This window comes from Ananas comosus, linkage group 21, assembly GCF_001540865.1.
Source record: "Ananas comosus cultivar F153 linkage group 21, ASM154086v1, whole genome shotgun sequence".
Taxonomy (NCBI): domain Eukaryota; kingdom Viridiplantae; phylum Streptophyta; class Magnoliopsida; order Poales; family Bromeliaceae; genus Ananas; species Ananas comosus.
The window spans coordinates 2,020,028-2,040,586 of NC_033641.1; the positions used below are offsets into that span (position 1 = coordinate 2,020,028).

Consider the following 20,559-nt stretch of genomic DNA (forward strand, 5'->3'; position numbering starts at 1 on the left):
TCGATGAGCAGCCAAGACATAGACTTACTTTTGACAGAGAGCGAGGGTAAATTTTTTAAAACGTATTTAAATTTACGTAGATTTCTTTATACTGTACTAATTGTACGATGCCTGGCATTCACAATCATGCAGTGATATTTTCCTGTTCAATTTACGAGAGCATGGCCTGAAATTTTACAGATGGCATGTGCTAGCTGCCTGCACGGTGTTGGACTTATTGCGACGAGCAGGATTTTATTACGTTTCACGATTGCGCCGCCTACAGCTCGATCAGTCATTATTGGGAGCATTAGTCGAGAGGTGGCGGCGGGAGACACAGTTTCCATTTGCGACATGGAGAGATGAGTATTACATTGATGGATGTCGCAGTTATTATGGGACTCCCCGTCGATGGTGGCGCAGTGACTGGAGGGGGATCCTATCAGTGGGCAGAGTTTTGCGGGTTACTTCTCGGGGTGGTTCCGGAGGATATTAGGGGTGGTGAGATCAAGATAGATTGGTTATATCAGCAGTTCCATGATATCCCCTTAGACGCACCTCCGGCTATTGTTAGAGCTACGGCGAGAGCATATATACTATTTCAGATAGGATGTAGTTTGTTTCCAAATCCAAGTGGGAACAGGGTGCATTTGAAATGGTTGCCACATTTAGAGGATTTTGACCTTTGTGGTGCATTAGCATGGGGTGCAGCCGCGCTAGCACATCTTTATCGCGCTCTAGAAAATGCTTGCATCAGGGGAAAGGTCGAGTGTTGTTGTTTTGGGACATTAGTTCAGGTACAATACTTCTAACAAGAAGACCCTTATAATACTTCTAGTTAAGTCATGGTTTTTGTTTTCATTTCTAACAAGAATGTTTTTTTTGTATAGATATGGGCATGGGACCACCTGCATATTAGCCGCCCTGAGGTAGTAGGCCCGCAGCCTGAGCTTGTCGACATGCCATTAGGGTGTCGGTAAGTATTTTTTCATTTTAAGTTTTCTATATACTAATTTTTCATAACTAATATGATATAAATGAAACAGGTGGAATACTAGATTAGCATTTCGGGACAATGTCAGGACTACTGACATTGAGTTTTATCGTGATCAGCTGGATCAGCAGTCTGGTGAGAAAATACTTTAAACTATATATATTTAAGATTAATATTCTTGATCTTGAATTTAAAAAGTCAGTATACTATGGTTTAGGTTTAGGTAAGTTTACTATCTATACTATATATAGAGTTAGGCTACATTATATATCTACAATATAAATATCTATTCAACTATATATAGAGCTTAGGGCATCGGACGCGATTTCCGATTATCATTCATTTTGAAAGCTGGAAGACGTCATTTTTGGCGTATATTTCGCGTAGGTCGACGGATGGCCGAACGACGTTTCCGTGCGAACGTGGTTCGCTATTAACCCTCAATTACGATTTGTTAGGGATCAATTTCAAGTGTAGAGTCTCAATACTTGCAAAAGTGCTTATTCGAGACTAGGCAATTCCTTATACTATTATATATATATACTAGGGTATATTATATATAGAGAGAGGAGAGAGGGTAAGAGAGGAAGAGGGGAGAAAGAGAGGAGGAGAGAGAGAGAGCTTAGGCTACTATTGCTTTCTCTATACTATATATAGCGCGTAGGGTACTATAATATATCTATGTTATATATTAGAGCTAGGTACTATACTATCTATACTATTATATAGAGCTGGCTACTATATACCAGAATCTAAATTTCTTCAAATTGTGATAGAAAATACTTTAAAACTATTTATGAAGTTAGATTTAACAGTCTTAGATTTGATTTAACAAGTCCTATGCTCAATTTTAAAGATTATTTCAAATTTTCACCGGCTATTTTTTTCAAGATAGATTCATTATATAGTGTTTTGATAGCTAATCATATGTATTTTTTCACATATGATTATATGGAGGCTTATGAACGACGCAGTGGTCTAGAGCGCTCCCACCTTTTTGTTCTGGCGGCGGGTCCAGGTTTGCGCGATCGAGGACTACTTAGTCTGGCTTCCACATTATTGAGCTCATCACTCCGATCTGTGCTTCGCCAGTTTAGGGTACTACAGCATCTTACTCTGAACCTGTGACTGTGCCATACCTCTGACAATTCGACAAGGGGGGGGGACAGAGCAGATGAGGATTGGGCGGCATACCAGCCTAAGACAATTTGGAGCGTTTGCTGGAATATAGATTAGGTAGAATTATAGCAGAGGGTAGCCCTGAGACAGATCAAATCCCGATACGAGCTACCACTGTTTACATGCCCGAGTGGTTATTGGACGGCATCACCAGGAGGTGAGATATTCTAGACTGTTACAGCGGAGCCACACTCGGCCTTCAGCACGTGGACACCCTCGAGAGAGTATGCTGGGTATGATTGTAATTGAAAATATCTTTTTATATTATACCCTTTTATATATACAAGAAAAGTCTGTGTACTAATCTTTTTTATTGTGCTTTTATTTCAGCGTTGATTCATGCCTGCAAAGATCAATTATACGATCAGACGTGTCTACCCGGTATTTCAGTGAGGTGGACTCTTAGTACCCCTATACAGGTCGCCGATCAGATGGAGGCAGTTCGTCGGAGACTTTACCATACGCTTCCAGATATGTACCTCAGGACCAGCAGACTTAATGGTGGGCATTGACGTCCGGCCATGCAACCCATTATATTAGAGTACACCGAGTGCATCAATCAATCGAGTAGGCGGAGCCACCTCTATGCCTGGTGTATTGTTACGGACGCACCAGACACAGTACCGCAGGATCCAAGCATCAGCGGCAGTGCATATTTGTTTATTTTAGGCGTCGACGGGCGATTTCGAGGTTATCGTAAGGATCAATCCCTCCTCTTCAGCTCCTCCACGGCCAGACATACTACCGGCACATGCTACTGCTGTGATTGAGCCGGTTATTGAGAGTGCTGCTATAGAGCATCTAGACCAGTTGGAGATCTTGGAGCCTTTTGATGAGTATGATGTTGGTCGTGGTCACGGACGTGGTAGGCGACGTGGTCGAGGAGGTCGAGGGAGGAGAACATGATATTATATTTATATATTATTGTATAACTTGCATTTATTTTGTATATTCTGTTTTGATTATTTGGTATTTATTATATTATTGCGATTCTATTGGTTGTGATGTTGTAATGTGTATTAATTTTGTGATGTTGTGATGTGTATTAATTTTGTGATGTTGTGATGTGTATTACTTTTGTGATGTTGTGATGTGTTGTGATGTATTGTGATGTGTATTGATAGGTATCTGTATTGTATTCTTGTATTGAATCTTGTAATTGATTTTTCTGCGGCAAATTTTTAGTTGGGTAGGCAGTTGTATTGGACACGGTGAATGGATCACCGTGTCCAATACATTTGTATTGGACACGGTGATCCATTCACCGTGTCCAATACAAATCTAATGGACACGGTGAATGGTTCACCGTGTCCAATACAAATGTATTAAGCACCCCCGAAAATGGCTAAGTCCGTGTCCAATACAACTAGCCAGGCCGTATTTGGCCAAATATGGAAGTGAAGGACGCGGTAAATGGTTCACCGTGTCTAAACGCGGTGAACAGTTCACCGTGTCTAGACACGGTGAAGGAATCACCGTGTCAAATGCAAGCTAAAGCCCCGGGCGGGGCGTGAGTAACACTGTGAACACGGTGATTGGTTCACCGTGTTTAGACACGGTAAACGAATCACCGTGTTCAACTTGAATACCTGAACTAGGCCCTGCCCGCGTGGCGCTGACGTGGCGCTGGCGTGGCAGGGCCAGGGCCATTTTTGCAGATAAATTTTAGACAGGGTTATTTTTGCAAATAAAATTTGTTAGGGGGCTATTTGCAAAAAAAACCCTAGAAAATATCATCATACCTAGGGATGTAATGTGGGCCGTGCCGGGCCCACATTTCCCAGGCCGAAACGGGCCAGAGGTCAGCCCGGCACGGCCCGGCCCCAAAATTAGGCCATGCCGTGCCGGACCAAAGTTCTTGGAACCCAGCCCAACACGGCCCCCCCGGCCCGCACTTCACGTGCCGTGCCGGGCCGAGCCGGGTCGCGCTTCGGGCCAGCCCTTTTTTTATTTTATTAATTTTATTTAAAAAAAATTAATTTTTTTAAAAAAATAAAATTAAAAATATTATTTTTGAAAAAAATTATATATCAATAAAAAAATTAAAATTTTAAAATATATTTACAAAAATATTAAAATTTTAAATTATTTTAAATTTTTAAATTTTTTGGACCAAATTGCCATTCCCAACAGTCAAAAATTTGACTGTTGGGAGGATATTTTTGGATCAAGCTTACCTCTCAAGCAAGCTCCAATGGAGAGGAAGAAGATGAAGGAGATGAAGATCAACTTCCAAGCTTGCTTTTCCACCAAGTCCTTCTCTTGATTCCACCTTCAAGAGAGAAAAAAAGAGGATTTTTCTTTTTCTTCTTCCATGCGTGTGTGGGTGTGTGTCGTGGGTGCGGTTTGGGGCTGCTGCGGCTGAGCAAGGAGAAGGAGAAAAGGGATTTAATCCCTTTTTACCATTTTGCCCCTCAACTATACACTATTCATCACGGGCAGCTTGAAATCTGATAAATTTCGTTGGAGCCTTTCTGAATGTCCGTTTGAGTTCAAATTCGACAGGCAGGCTCAGTTTAACGTACTGAGTAAGAATATATTTTAAGTTTTCAGTTTCAACCCCATTTGGTCACCGAAAACTATACCGAACTGTAATCTTTATCAGATAGCTGTCGGATTTTATTTCTCACTCTACGGGTGTCAGAAAAATATGAAACTTTAAATCTAGCCTCATAAAAATATTTTTGACCTATCCTCCAATTTTCATAATTTTCTGAGACTGTGCATTTTTTGCTAATTTATCTGTCCCGTTTTCAACAGAAAATTATAAATCTTCTGTTTCCAGTCCAATTTCAGCACAAGTCATTTATGACTTATATTTTACTCCTCTAAATCCAATAAAAATAGTTTCTCACACTATTTTTATTTACTTTTATTTTTTTACAGCAAAATCTGGTATGTTACAGTTGGGCTTACAACTCCCAATGCCATTGGGAGTTGGGCTTTGGGGCTCTCCCAAGGGTCTGTGATAATAGATTCTTGGGAGTTGGGTTGTTTAGTATTTAGAAATTGTTCGATTCATGGATTTCGTATTTCTATCGTCAAAAGTCTGAATTGGAGCCTCGTCTTTTGATTATATCTACTTGCACATGTTGGACATGGATATGACTTAGGAGAAAACTGCGATTATGACCCGTCATATGCTTACACTACCAGATTTAGCTTTAGGAGCCGTTGTTATTTTGTATCGCCGCAGTATCAGCTTGGTGGATATCTCAGGTAGTGTAGATTTCTGTTATGCTTGTACTGAGATGTTTATCCTATTTTTACAGTAGTGTTCAGACTATTCCGGACTGTTGGGGGCCGTTGGGGTTGACAGTGGACCCGGATTGCTATTTTGGCATCAGTTTGTGCTGAGGGCACGTGATTCGTTGGTTGTTAGACCAATTGTGTAGCATACTGGACCTGTGCAAATTGCGAGGTTCGAGTGATTGGATGTGTTTCGAGCTTTTCCACACTTAGTGGAGGGTCGTAAAATATTTTTCGGCTTAAAAAGTTCGAAAATCTGAGTTCTGGACGAGTCCTGAGAGGTTTTACTCTCGGGGACCGGTCCCCCGGTCCCTGGCTGGGAGAGACCAGCCCCCCCGGAACAGTATTGCGGCAGCCTTGAGGCAATCGGTCCCTAGCGGATGAGACCGGTCCCTGAGCGCGTCTACACGGGGAGAGACCGGTCCCATGCGGGGAGAGACCGGTTCCCGAACGTTGGTTTTTCGGGATGGTCCCGAGGGACTAGTCCCAGTCGGGAGAGACCGGTCCCTCTGGGCGAAAACTGCCCAGTCCGGGCTGATGCAATATTGGGAAATTGAGGGGCTTCTCTGAATTTTGTTGCTTGGGAGGGCCTATATGGCCATTTCACTTCCTCTCTCCCTCATTTCTCTCCTCACACTCTCCCCACACCTTTGATAGAGAAGGAGAAGAAGGAGAAGGAAGGAAGGAGAAGAAGGAGAGCAATTAAAGGACTTGGAGCATCTTCCACTCCCTCTCTTCTTCCCTTTGGTGCTTGAAGGCTTGAACTTAGAGCTTGCAAGAGAGAAGATCTTCACCCTTGGAGTTTGAATTGGAGCTTCTTAAGAGGTTAGTTGCTCTTTTCTCCCCTCTAGACCTAGTTTTGATGGTTTTTGGGAGATGAAATCCTAGAATGGGAAATCTAGGGTTTATGTAGGGCTTTTTGATTAGAGGCTCTTTGAGCTAATCTAATGAGATTTGAACTTTGGTTTAGGTTTCTTTGGAAGAGATTTAGCTTCTACTTGAGCTTTGAAGAGGGATTTTTACATTAGGTGAGATTTTAGCCTCTTGAGCATAGATGGTTGATGTTTGAACTTGTAGTTGATCGTAAGGTTCGTTTAACCTTTGTTCCTACATCTTTAGGGTACTAGGAGGCTAGTGGACATCCTTGTTGGAGCAAACGAAGGGTTGCGCAAGTTTCGGTGGGTTTGACCTAGCCTACAATATGAGAAATGCTCATATTTGGTGATTTATGCTTCGTAAAGTGAAAATTCATGCATTTTCATGCTAAATGTATTTATTGTGAATTTTAGAATGCTTAACATCCCTATGTCATGTATAATGAATTTTCAGACCTCTGTGTAGTAGAGAGTTGCATGTGAGGCTTATACTAGCATTTGACATTCTTATGTCGGACTCGGGACCATGTTTCTTACAATGAAAATGAGCATTGTTTAGTACTCTTAAACCTATGCATTCTAGAGACATGAGAGATAGCTAATGCCATAACGAGGCATCGGACTAGACCGTTATGGGAAAATTTGGAGCTAATGTCATAAAGCGGCATTGAGTTCGGGTTATGTGTGAAGCTAGCACTAGTGTCATGATTGGAACATGGAATATGAAATGTGCTTAACTTATAGCAATGCTTAAGTGTCATAAAGAGGCACTAAGTATAGTGAGTGTTAGAACATCACCTTGAGATATTGTACTAGATCTTTGGGATGCTAGTAGCTATGACCATGTTACAGACATGATGATTGGACACTTGAGACGATGACTTTGCTTGCTTGCCATTTGTGCTCATCGCAAATGCTTGTGAGGGTCGCTCCCTACAAGCCGGCACTCCGGAGTTGGCCTACGCGACTTATGATCGCTCATGCGGTATCGAGAAGCCTATGGGGTTGGGAGGGATAGACTCATTTCCAGAGTGAAAATGCTAGAGCTACCACCGGCACTTAGGCGGCGCAAGCCGAACTACACTAGTGTAGGTCCTAAAACAAGATTGAACTTGGACATAAATTCTTAAATTTGAATCACTGCTAGATAGATCATAGTAGTTGGATTATTGGACATACTCATAGTGTGGCTTTGAGATATTGGGACATGTAGTATACTTGATAGAATTACTTATCGCATCTTAGTATACTTGGCAGCTGATGAGCGTATTCACCCGACATTGGCATATTCAAACATGATAGCAGTGATATACATCACATTTACTTGTGGCATAGCATTTCACTCATGCTTTCAATTCTGCAGTTTATTATTGTCTACTACTACTATTGTTGTTTATCGCATTATCCCTTTTCTTTTGGGGTCTAGTGGTGCATTGAGCTGAGGTCAGTAATTGCCTACTGGGAACTATAAATTATAATTCTCACACCCTCTTTTTCGTGTTCTTTTACAGAGCCTTCCACTCCGGGCGAGGCTAGGGATCGTAGAAAGAGTATCGCCTCGAGCTAGCTTGCTTTGAGAGGCTCGTCGATAGGTGGTCTACCTCTCGTTATTTTATTTTGAAGAGGTTTTGGTGAGGTTTTGGAGAGTTACCTGTGTATAGAGACCACCCCATTGTGGATTTCTTTAAGATTCTTATTGTACCTTTTTATGCTTATGCTTAGTGGACTACTTTACTCCTTCTCTACTTGTTGCTAGTTTTTAGTTGTTAGCAACTCTGATATCTCTAGATACTTGTTTCTTCTTGCTTTCGCATCTCTTTTATTGTAGACGACTTATATGCGCAGGAATATGGCGGGTCTAGGCAGGGTCCCGGGGTGTGACAAGTTGTCTGTGTACTAGACTATAGCCTACGAGAGCCTAATTGAGCTCGACAGAGATACGCCTGCATACTCGGTTTGGTAGCGCCCACGAGTGCCACTCCGGAGTTGGGCTTTGTGCGTTTGCGTTGGTATCGTTATGTTCTGGTTGGACTTGCTCTCTACGGACTGCTTAGTGGTGGAGGTAGCTTTAGCTTCGACAGGCGGGACGGGTGTGTTCACAGTCCTTGGGACTGGTATGCTTACAGTCTCTAGTAAGATTGGGTCAGGATATATTTTCTACAGATGGTTAGTGTTAGAGCATGATAGTATATTGGCATTTAGCTGTAGATTTATTCCAGTATTTTCTACTATCCCTGCTTACTTCTGTAGACTTAGTGGGTGGACCGATAATGTTGAGAGCGGCACCCACTGAGGACTACTTATTTTTACAGTAGTTCTCACGCCCTATTATTATTCCTCTTTTGCAGAGCCTGCTGTTCCGGCTGCTACACCCTCTGAGACAGATCGTGGCAAGGGCGTTGCGAGTTAGAGCCCTACCAGACGAGCTGACAAGTTAGTGGAACACCAGCTACAGGTAGTTGTAGTTTTTGGTTCATTACATACTGATGTTATACCTCGCTGGAGCGAGTGCTTTTGTATTAGGATACTGTGTATGTACTGATCCATTTTATTATATACTTGTTCTTCTAGCAGCTCTATACTATTGGTTATAGTATTGTTTGTTTACAGATTCAGTACAGCTTCTCTTCGTATACAGGAAAAATTTCTTTGTATACGGCGGGTTTGTTGGCGTGCCCGAAGAAACTTATAATCCGGGGCGTGACAATAATTTTTAAATTTTATTTTAATTTTAATTCTAGAATTTAGATTTAAATTTAAAATTTGACATTTAAACGTTATATTTTAAGTTCCCAAACCTCACCTCATACCCCCGACATTTTTTTTCTCCCAAACCCTTCCCATTCGTATCCAGCTCTTGTTCCTGCCGAGATCTCCGGCGATCGCCGCCGGAGAGATCTCCGGCGATCACCACGCGGAATCGGAGGGGACGGGAGCCGCTGCGGAGCTTCGACGGCGGTTGCGAGCAGTGACCGACACAGGCGATGCCGCACGACGGAGTGGAGCAGCTGAAGCTGAGGAGCTACCACATGGTGGAGTGGGCGGTGGACGTGGGGATGTTCCGTGCGGGTGCAGTGGAGGATGTAAGGAGGTCCCGCTTCGCGGTGGCGAAGATCGGAGAGGAGGACGACGGCGACGACAAGCCCAAGGACGAGGAGTACTGGAGCGAGTGACGAGGATTTGAGGATCCGAGCAACCGAATCAATGAGTGTGAGCAATAGCACCCTGGTAATGGACTTTGCACTTTCTTTTCCCTTTCTTTTTGGTGTTCTTTTGGATTAGTGTTTTAGTTTTCTTTTTTCTTCTTATTATTGTGCGTAGAGGTCTCAGCAATAAATGATTCTTCATAATATTTCAAGACCTTAGTTAATTTAGTAATAAAGGCTATAAATCTGAAGCAAAAGAAGTGGCGCAAGCTTGCGCACAAATTGTTTGTGAAAATGCCTCAACAATAGTATAAAAATAGGAATATCTGCCAATGTTTTATTTCAGTAGAGTTTCTAAAACAATATGGTAACAACACCACGCAAGCAGAAGATTCAGATGCTTTTAGTTCTGTAACTTCTGTTTTAGCTCCTCACCACAGCAGAAGTTCGCGATTTTGGTTCCGAAGTGAGACGCTATTCTAAGTTGAGTCAATTCCAAGCTTAAGATTGAATTTGATAACAACATAATTATGTCATATATGATGCAAATTGTTATTTTTATGTGGATGTCGTCTTAGTTCAAACTGTAAACTCGAACCTCGAGTTTTTTTTAATCTGTTGGCTATGATCTTAATTGGTAAAGCTTGCCTCTGACAATGACAAAAGCTTGATGCCTCTAAAGTGGTTGTAGTACAAGTGCGAGCTACACTTGGAGAAGGGTCTCTTTAATCATCTCACTAGCCAGTTTATGTTTGATGCCAGCTTATGTTTGATGAGGTCTGGTGAATTTTTTTGTGATTGTTGCCTGATTGTAGCCTTGCAGATGGATATACTAATGTGATTGTTGTCATCTAAATCATTTAACGAAGCTACAATTTAGGTAATGCTTAGATCATGTTGACCATTAATGCTAAATGTACGTTTTTCTCTATGATTGGTTCTTTTTTTTAGGGGTGCTAAAATCTGTTTGGCTTGTATCTGGACAATTAAGCAAGGTATGCATGTCTGCATAGCTATACATTTTTCTTGTGCTGCGAGAATAATCATGGTGCTTTTTTAGCTTATTATTGGTTGAGGAATTCTGAATTTGTGATCTCTGATTCACTCTATATGAGTATTCTAAATATTGTTTGGGTGCAAACTTTATGGCTTATTCTTGCAGGTAAGCGAATGTTTGACCATTTATTCAATTAGCTTTATCATATGTTCCATTGGAACCAGATGCAACTCTAGGTTCTTGCTTGTCTCAATAAAAAGTTTTCCTAATTGAATTAGAAAATTCATCATTAGTATCTGTAAAAGAAGGTAGTTTATTTGTTTGTAAGGCTGATATTTTATATAAATGATGTACGAACATACATATTTATATTATCTAAAACTTAAAATATAATTGATAGTGTAGAGATTTTTGTGTTATTTTGTCAATTTTAAGAGTTATCTGACAGCTAGATAGGGATCTTATATAATGAAAATTGATTGTCTACTTTATAGGAAATGAGTTTAAGAAATATGACAAATAGGTCCTTGCAAACAATGGCACATACAATTGGCTCAAAAAGTTATGAAAGACTACGTGAAGATAAGGTACAGAATTTCAACATTTTATGTTATGTTTTGTCTATTTTATGTTATGTTTTGTTTTGTTTTCGAGCGCAAGAAATTCAAGTGATCTGAGCACAATTTGAAACTGAGGTAGAGGCAAAATGGGAAGCAAAGATGAAAGAAATTACTGATAAACAACGAGATATGGAAATAATGATGACTAATATTTTGAAACATTTGGATGGTACTACATCTTCTCAACCGGTTGACAATGAAATGCAATCTAGCACAATATAGTAAGTTTCCATCTCTCTTTCTTATTTAAACTTAAATTATTTGTATGTCTCTTTGAAGCAGTATGCTTGCTTCAATTCTTTATTTGTTCCTTACCTTTTATTTGTTCTTTGTATATCTTTTATGCTTCTTAAAAGGCTGGAAGCAAATTCCTGAAATCTTTATGTCTTAGACAAGGAAAATGATTGAATGGAAGCCCTGCTTTTTCTTATACTGTGGGTAAACAAGGCATCTGTGTGCACACACAATATACAAATTCATTTGAGCATCCATATCAGCTTGTATTTGTTTTACAAGTCAACTTGGTGCTCACTGTTCTGCACAAATATGATTCTCTTGTATCTAGTGCTGCAAATAAAGCACCATCTTACCGCCCCTTCTGTAGTTGCATAGCTGAAGCACTTTTAATAACTAACTTGTATTAATTCTCAAGTTCATTGGGTTGTATCGTTTTTCGTACACAAATGACGCGAATGGATGCCAAAATTCTTCTTATTTTTGAATGGTATGTCATGTGACCAAAATCACTGAACTTCCTTTCCTCTCTATTAGCTCATGCAAATTGTATTATTTTGTACATACTTCTCTCTTAAATTGTGTTAGTAGCAATTATGATCATCAGTAGATTTTAGATTTTGTACCCTGGCCGGATAAAATCATTTTCTGCATTGTGTATCTCATGTAGGATATTTCTGTTATTTTTTCGTCTACCTATTTGTTCTATGTTCCCTACTTTACCTCATAATTTCTGTGTTTTGTTTTTTTTAACTGTCATTCTTATTTGGTTGTCCTTAAAGTCAAAACTGTGGAAAAACAGCAAAATACTTTAATATTTACAGTGGCAGAGTTTGGTAACTTTCTTCTTTTCATTTTTAGCATCGGAGTGGAGCAGGGTAGCTGTTAATAATTACCTAACTATGTCCTAGTTTAAAATTGCTTTTCCACTTTTATGCTCTAAATGACCCAAAGAGTTCAAAATCACTTCCAATCTCCGGTGGCAATTGCCAGTNCCCCAAGTACAATGCTACTTTATGACACTATACTTCTACTATATTTAACATATGTCCATTGTTCATGAGCAAGTAATTGTATGTCATTTAGCTACATATTTCATGATTCCAACACATCATGAAGATACCATATATTAGCATGAGTATGTTGCACCTATTTCCCTACTACATAGAGATGAAATCTTATGATACATGACATATACATTTTAATCATTCTAAAATTCATTTATGCCCTATCTAGTATGAATATGCATGAATTTTTATTTTACGACAAAGAATAAAGCATAGGGAGATCAGTTCACCCATTTTGGTGAGGTCAAACCCACCAAGAGCTCCTTGTAACCCTTTCGTTTGCGCGAGCGAAGGTGCCCACAAGTCTCCTAGCTCCCTAAAAAAAATTCTAAGAGAGTTAGACGAAACGAATGAACACCCAATGCGTTCATCTTTAACCAATCCAAGAAAAGGGTTAAAACTTACCTATGATGTAGAAAGACCCTCTTAAATCCCAAAGGTGAGCTAAGTCCCTTCTAATTCAACCTAAATAAAGGTTCTAAATTAATCAATTGAGCTCCAAAAGCTTCTAATAAAAAATCCCCAAATAAAACCTTAGATTTTGAATTTTCTGTGTGAATCGAGGCTGTTATTTTAGCAGAAAAAGTGTCAGAAAATTCTAAAAATATGGAAAAATGTTAAGATTATTTTTATGAGGCTAGATTTAAAGTTTCATGACATTCTGACACCCGGAAGGTGGGAAATTAAATCCGACTGCTATCTACTAAAGATTACAGTTCGGTAGAGCTTTCGGTATCCAAACGTGGTCGAAACTGAAAACTTAAGATATATTCTTTCTTAGTAAAGAAAACCGAGCCTAACTGTAAAATTTGAGCTTAATCGGACGTCCAGAAGGGTTCCGACTGTTCCGAACTACTTAATTGCACTACAAAAAAGTAGTGCATTTGCTACGGATTTGAATTTCGTATGTCACCAAAAAAGCTTTTAGTTACAAAACAAAAAAAAATCTATCACAAAAGATAAAAAATTAGAACTCGAACCCGCAACCTTAACAAATCTTCTATTCTTCTTATTCACTATACCACAACTAATGTTTATAAATTTATCAATACCTTTTTTATTTATTCTGTATTTACACGTTATATTTTAAGTTACCAAACCTCACCTCATACCCCCGACTTTTTTTTCTCCCAAACCCTTCCCATTCGTATCCAGCTCTTGTTCCTGCCGAGGTATCCGGCGATCGCCGCCGGAGAGATCTCCGGCGATCACCATGCGGAATCGGAGGGGACGGGAGCCGCTGCGGAGCTTCAACGGCGGTTGCGAGCAGCGACCGACACAAGCGATGCCACACGACGGAGCGGAGCAGCTGAAGCTGAGGAGCTACCACATGGTGGCGGGGGCGGTGGACGTGGGGATGTTCCGCGCCGCTACAGTGGAGGATGTAAGGAGGTTCCGCTCCGCGGTGGCGGAGATCAGACAGGAGGACGACAGTGACGACAAGCCCAAGGAACGAGGAGTACTGGAGCGAGTGACGAGGATTTGAGGATCCGAGCAACCGAATCAATGCGTGTGAGCAATAGCACCCTGGTAATGGACTTTGCACTTTCTTTTCCCTTTCTTTTTGGTGTTCTTTTGGATTAGTGTTTTAGTTTTCTTTTTTCTTCTTATTATTGTGCGTAGAGGTCTCAGCAATAAATGATTCTTCATAATATTTCAAGACCTTAGTTAATTTAGTAATAAAAACTATAAATCTGAAGCAAAAGAAGTGGCGCAAGCTTGCGCACAAATTGTTTGTGAAAATGCCTCAACAATAGTATAAAAATAGGAATATCTGCCAATGTTTTATTTCAGTAGAGTTTCTAAAACAATATGGTAACAACACCACGCAAGCAGAAGATTCAGATGCTTTTAGTTCTGTAACTTCTGTTTTAGCTCCTCACCACAGCAGAAGTTCGCGATTTTGGTTCCGAAGTGAGACGCTATTCTAAGTTGAGTCAATTCCAAGCTTAAGATTGAATTTGATAACAACATAATTATGTCATATATGATGCAAATTGTTATTTTTATGTGGATGTCGTCTTAGTTCAAACTGTAAACTCGAACCTCGAGTTTTTTTTAATCTGTTGGCTATGATCTGAATTGGTAAAGCTTGCCTCTGACAATGACAAAAGCTTGATGCCTCTAAAGTGGTTGTAGTACAAGTGCGAGCTACACCTGGAGAAGGGTCTCTTTAATTATCTCACTAGCCAGTTTATGTTTGATGCCAGTTTATGTTTGATGAGGTCTGGTGAATTTTTTTGTGATTGTTGCCTGATTGTAGCCTTGCAGATGGATATACTAATGTGATTGTTGTCATCTAAATCATTTAACGAAGCTACAATTTAGGTAATGCTTAGATCATGTTGACCATTAATGCTAAATGTACTTTTTTCTCTATGGTTGGTTCTTTTTTTTGGGGGGGCTAAAATCTGTTTGGCTTGTATTTGGACAATTAAGCAAGGTATGCATGTCTGCATAGCTATACATTTTTCTTGTGCTGCGAGAATAATCATGGTGCTTTTTTAGCTTATTATTGGTTGAGGAATTATGAATTTGTGATCTCTGATTCACTCTATATAAGTATTCTAAATATTGTTTGGGTGCAAACTTTATGGCTTATTCTTGCAGGTAAGCGAATGTTTGACCATTTATTCAATTAGCTTTATCATATGTTCCATTGGAACCAGATGCAACTCTAGGTTCTTGCTTGTCTCAATAAAAAGCTTTCCTAATTGAATTAGAAAATTCATCATTAGTATCTGTAAAAGAAGGTAGTTTATTTGTTTGTAAGGCTGATATTTTATATAAATGATGTACGAACATACATATTTATATTATCTAAAACTTAAAATATAATTGATAGTGTAGAGATTTTTGTGTTATTTTGTCAATTTTAAGAGTTATCTGACAGCTAGATAGGGATCTTATATAATGAAAATTGATTGTCTACTTTATAGGAAATGAGTTTAAGAAATATGACAAATAGGTCCTTGCAAACAATGGCACATACAACTGGCTCAAAAAGTTATGAAAGATTGCGTGAAGATAAGGTACAGAATTTCAACATTTTATGTTATGTTTTGTTTTGATTTAACATGTATTTATATATTAAGTAAACTTTTGTAAAGGGCAAAGGACTATCTAACAAAGACTTTTTTGAGTTAACTCATAGAATGAAAAATGTTGATTGGGTTGACACATCTTCAAGACAAACTATGGTAATGGTGATTTCCTTTTATTCTTAATCTATTTACTTATCTCTTAAAAGTAAGACTTTCCTTAAGTTGGTTTACTTGAATAATATAGGAAAATTATGAAAAGAAGATCAATGATCGTTAAGTTGAGGATGCATCTACTAATATTGATGATAATGAGATATTTACTGAAATAATTGGACAAAAGCAATGTGGACATATAAGAGGTAAATTACGTCGAGCGCAAGAAATTCAAGTGATCCGAGCACAATTTGAAACAGAGGTAGAGGCAAAATGAGAAGCAAAGATGAAAGAAATTACTGATAAACAACGAGATATGGAAATAATGATGACTAATATTTTGAAACATTTGGATGGTACTACATTTTCTCAACCGGTTGACAATGAAATGCAATCTAGCACAATATAGTAAGTTTCCATCTCTCTTTCTTACTTAAACTTAAATTATTTGTATCTCTCTTTGAAGCAGCATGCTTGCTTCAATTCTTTATTTGTTCCTTACCTTTTATTTGTTCTTTGTGTATCTTTTATGCTTCTTAAAAGGCTCGAAGCAAATTCCTGAAATCTTTATGTCTTAGACAAGGAAAATGATTGAATGGAAGCCCCGCTTTTGCTTATACTGTGGGTAAACAAGGCGTCTGTGTGCACACACAATATACAAATTCATCTGAGCATCCATATAAGCTTGTATTTGTTTTACAAGTCAACTTGGTGCTCACTGTTCTGCACAAATATGGTTCTCTTGTATCTAGTGCTGCAAATAAAGCACCATCTTACCGCCCCTTCTATTGTAACGACCTAGCCCACTAGCAACAATAACTCGTTGGGCCCAACAACAGGCCCAAAATGCTTAAGCCCAGTTATTATTACTAGTGTCTAAGTCTCTTATAAACCCAATGACAACCCCATTCCCATCCGATGTGGGATGTTATTCATAATTCAAGTATCATATCTGCGTGTGTGAATGGAATGGATGAATGTTATCTATCTTGTTGCTCATCTGGTTGTGGTTGTGATTGTGTGTGTATCTATACTCTGTTGTACTTGTGCGACGCCGTGCAAATACAGGGGAGACTCTGTCCGTGTGAACAGTGGAACTCCTGTATTTGTGGCGGATCTGGCACACTCTGGGGTCAGATTTTTTAAAAAAAAAATTTCAGACGCTTTTCCGCTACCTTTTAAACTAAAAGGGACCCCGGGGCGTGACAGATTAAAGTGGTATCAGAGCCGGTTCACCAGCTGGACATGTGTGGCGAGTCTCGACTGAGCTAGGGTCTGGATGACGGGCTAGCGAGACGAGTCTCACATAGCCTTGTGATCTTGGGCTGTGTGTGATTGGACTGACGAGGACGTCAGGACCTTAACGGGGGGAGTCTGTGACACCCCAATAGTCCCACATCGGATGGGAATGGCGTGTTAGTCATTGGGTTTTATAATGAGATTAGACACTAAGTAATAATAAACTGGGTCTTAAGCTTTTGAGGGCGGTTTTGGGTTCCCCAAACGAGTTATTGTTGCTAGTGGGCTAGGTCGTTACATTAATGGTTTTACATATAGATTGCCTAAATAGGTGGTTTAATGGGGTGGAGATGCTAGAGGGACAGGTTTCGTCGCTAAGTCCGAGACACTATCTATATGGGGCACAACTGCGAGGTGTTCTGATATCAGTAGTGAAGATACTCTTCATCAGAAGGGAGTCCGTGACACCCAATAATCCCACATCGGATGGAATGGGTTGGTATGGGTTTATAAGAGACTTGACACTAATAATAATAACTGGGCTTAAGCATTTTGGGCTGGTGGTTTGGGCCCAACGAGTTATTGTTGCTAGTGGGCTGGGTCGTACATCTATAGTTGCATAGCTGAAGCACTTTTAATAACTAACTTGTATTAATTCTCAGGTTCATTGGGTTGTATCGTTTTCGTACACAATGACCGAATGGATGCCAAAATTTTTCTTATTTTTGAATTATGTCATGTGACCAAAATCACTGAACTTCCTTTCCTCTCTATTAGCTCATGCAAATTGTATTATTTTGTACATACTTCTCTCTTTAATTGTGTAGTAGCAATTATGATATCAGTAGATTTTAGATTTTGTACCTGGCCGTATAAATCATTTTCTGCATTGTGTATCTCATGTAGGATATTTCTGTTATTTTTTCGAATCTACTACTCTATATTTCTCCTGTTTTGTTTTTTTTAACTGTCATTCTTATTTGGTTGCCCTTAAAGTCAAAACTGTGGAAAAAAGCAAAATACTTTAATATTTACAGTGGCAGAGTTTGGTAACTTTCTTCTTTTCTTTTTAGCATCGGATGTGAGCAGGGTAGCTGTTAATAATTAACCTAACTATGTCCTAGGTTAAATTGCTTTTCCATTTTATGCTCTAAATGACCAAAGAGTTCAAAATCACTTCCAATCTCGGTGGCAATTGCCAGTCAATTTTATAGCATTAGAGAATGGAAAATGAAAGTGCTTTCAAAGTTTTCAGCCTTTCAAATACGAGAAAGCAGGTGGCTTTTAGCCACCTCAATAACAAACTAGGCCTACATGACAAGCAAGCTGTTGGCATATTCTGATATATAAGATATTTGAAAGCTCATGAAAGAACTGAAAGAGCATGAAAATGTATTCTGGATGCATTACAGGAGCTTGCATGGGGTATCTCAAAGCTCTCACAGCGTTCCCTGTGCAGGCAATGTTCAAAAGCCTAGCTTATCATCATTGGCAGTAGATGTAGTCTTGAAAGTAACCACTTTATGCAAAAGTGCTTAGGGTTGTCTCTGCATATACAAATAGATAATATAGTAAGTTTCCATCATTTGGCAGCAGGCTTTAGTTTTTTGTATCGAACTTGTCTTTCTATTCTTAGTTGAAAGCATCTCCTGAAAAATAAAATTTTGATTAAATTATTTGCTTCATTATTGGGAACAAGGTTATGGAATATGCGACAACCTGGAGATCACAGATTAAAATGTGTATCATGTTAGACTTTTCACTTTATTATTGGACTTGCATGATGTGCACACATGTCTGTATACACTTTTGGTGTCTTATCCGTAATTATGTTTCTTATCTGTGTGGACTCATATTTTTATTTATGTTCTCTATGTTAATAGGTGTCCATTCCTTGGTTATAATTGTCAAATATAATCACATTTATCAGGTCCTTTATCTAAGATCCACTTGTATTATTTTATAGTTACAAAAGTAGTATCATTGCTCTCGAACTGGCATTAACCTCTGGATTATCAATGACAAAGTCCATTGGTAGTTGACATTGTGAAAGGGAGTTCTAAGTAGTAAAATTACGACCAGAAGAGCTTACTTGCAAAAAAATTAATAAATAATATTTGAAAATTATTGCATGGTCATAGAGTGATTTCAATTATTCATTGTTTTATTAATATTTTGTGAATTTATACTTATACAAATGAAAATTTTCCATACTGGTCACATAGGTTGATGCCAATGTGAAAGTGCTTTGGTTATAAGTAAGTTTTTTCTTTTTCCTAAAAAAACATAGCCCATAAAATTAAGCAAAATTGTGTGCACATTCCTACACAGTTGGTTAAATGTATTTGCGCCCTTGAGTAACTTTATTTGCTTACGTGCTGTTGTCCAGAGTACCTTTGTGAAAAATTGGGGAATCTATGTAATGGATTTTTTTTTCATGTATACCTCTGGCAGATCATGTGCACAAATAAACAAGTTTTTCAGGGGTAACATGCAATACCAGCTTTGCAAGGGTAACATGCAATACCTGCTGTTGTTTTAATTTTCGAATTTTGTGCTTGGTTTTGATATATCAGCATTTCTCTTTTCCATTTCTATGGTTTTTTAATTGAAGGCAATTTAATTCAAAAATTATGGCTAGCTAGCTCGTGTAAGTTAATTAGTGGTCTTCAGCGCTATTTGACTTTGGGTTTAGATATGTGTTAGTTAATTAGTCTCTAGCTTTATTTTTCAGTTAGTTTCTATTTTTATTTTGTTAACTTAAATTAGAAATTATTAGAAGATGAGGAAAGAACATACTTTGAGAAAAAGAATGGAGCTCCACTTGGATCATACTTATTCTTAACATCAATATTTTTTTATTTTATCTTTCTTTCAGATTTTAATTTTGTCTAATTATATTTGTTTTTAATTCATTGCAGATAAGGATGAGTGGTGCAATTTCTACATAGTGTTAGTATTCGACAATCCTTTCTTTTGGATGTGGACCATATAATCAAATGTACTTATTTTAGATTGAATCATTTAGTTTAAATTTGAAGATTCTTTGTCATGTACTTAAAAAATTGAAGATATTGGGAGGTATTTTGTATGATGAATGTGAGAATATTCTGTCTTTTCGTTATTAGAATTTAAAAATCTCATTGATTTGCTTTTATTATAAATTTCAGTTGGTTGTTTGAAACTAGTTGGTTTTATAACCGATAATGTTGTGACAAATAATGGTGACAAATATATCGGTGATGAATATTATCGTTATAAGTGTAATATTCTGTGACAAACTTTATTATCACTAAATATTAGTGTGTAGTGAATAATCATCGTCATAAATACAATATTTAGTGACGGAGAGTGATGTCACTCACTAACTATTAGTGACGACATATATTGTCACCTAATATTAATATTTTTTATGTTCAACCATTTTATAAATATTATTGGTGACAAATAAGTAACATCCAGTGACAAAATTAACTTGTCATAAATATTGTCTTTAGTGACAATGCTTTTTTTTCCATGGCAAAATCTATTTGCCACGGGACTTACCGTGACAACTTATAGTGACCGTATTTGTCGTCACTAAAACTATTAGTGACAAATTTTTTATTTTTAGTGACAATATTTTTCTGTCACTTATAAATCATTTTCTTGTAGATATATGAACTTTGAATTCAAATTGTTCCAACTATAAATTCAAATTATCGAATCAAATTATTATTTAAAATTTAATTTTGAAATTGAAATTTTGTATTTATATTTAATTTCAATAAGAAGTTTTAGTTT

The 20,559-nt window shown here is 38.3% G+C and overlaps 1 protein-coding gene and 1 long non-coding RNA gene across 5 annotated transcripts; both read left to right on the plus strand.

The window, feature by feature from the left end:
- Window positions 357-3,058, plus strand: LOC109726757 (protein MAIN-LIKE 1-like). The gene is made up of 5 exons (XM_020256546.1): window positions 357-776; window positions 870-955; window positions 1,026-1,108; window positions 2,483-2,592; window positions 2,822-3,058. Exons 1-5 carry the CDS (start codon window positions 357-359, stop codon window positions 3,056-3,058), a joined length of 936 nt encoding a protein of 311 aa, XP_020112135.1.
- On the plus strand, window positions 9,097-19,917 carry LOC109726611. 4 transcript variants are annotated; one of them, XR_002220574.1, is made up of 4 exons: window positions 9,097-9,504; window positions 10,914-11,260; window positions 19,231-19,289; window positions 19,698-19,917. It is a non-coding gene; the product is annotated as an uncharacterized LOC109726611 (long non-coding RNA). The 4 variants fall into 4 exon arrangements; XR_002220571.1 differs by having other exon boundaries at window positions 19,231-19,906; XR_002220572.1 differs by lacking the exon at window positions 19,231-19,289 and having other exon boundaries at window positions 19,698-19,906.

Excerpts from the sequence above, each read along its gene's own strand:
- LOC109726757 (XM_020256546.1), top strand. The coding sequence starts at position 357 with ATGGATGTCGCAGTTATTATGGGACTCCCCGTCGATGGTGGCGCAGTG. Across the intron at positions 777-869 it reads GTTTTGGGACATTAGTTCAG|ATATGGGCATGGGACCACCT; the intron begins GTACAATACTTC and ends TTTTTTGTATAG. Across the intron at positions 956-1,025 it reads GACATGCCATTAGGGTGTCG|GTGGAATACTAGATTAGCAT; the intron begins GTAAGTATTTTT and ends TAAATGAAACAG.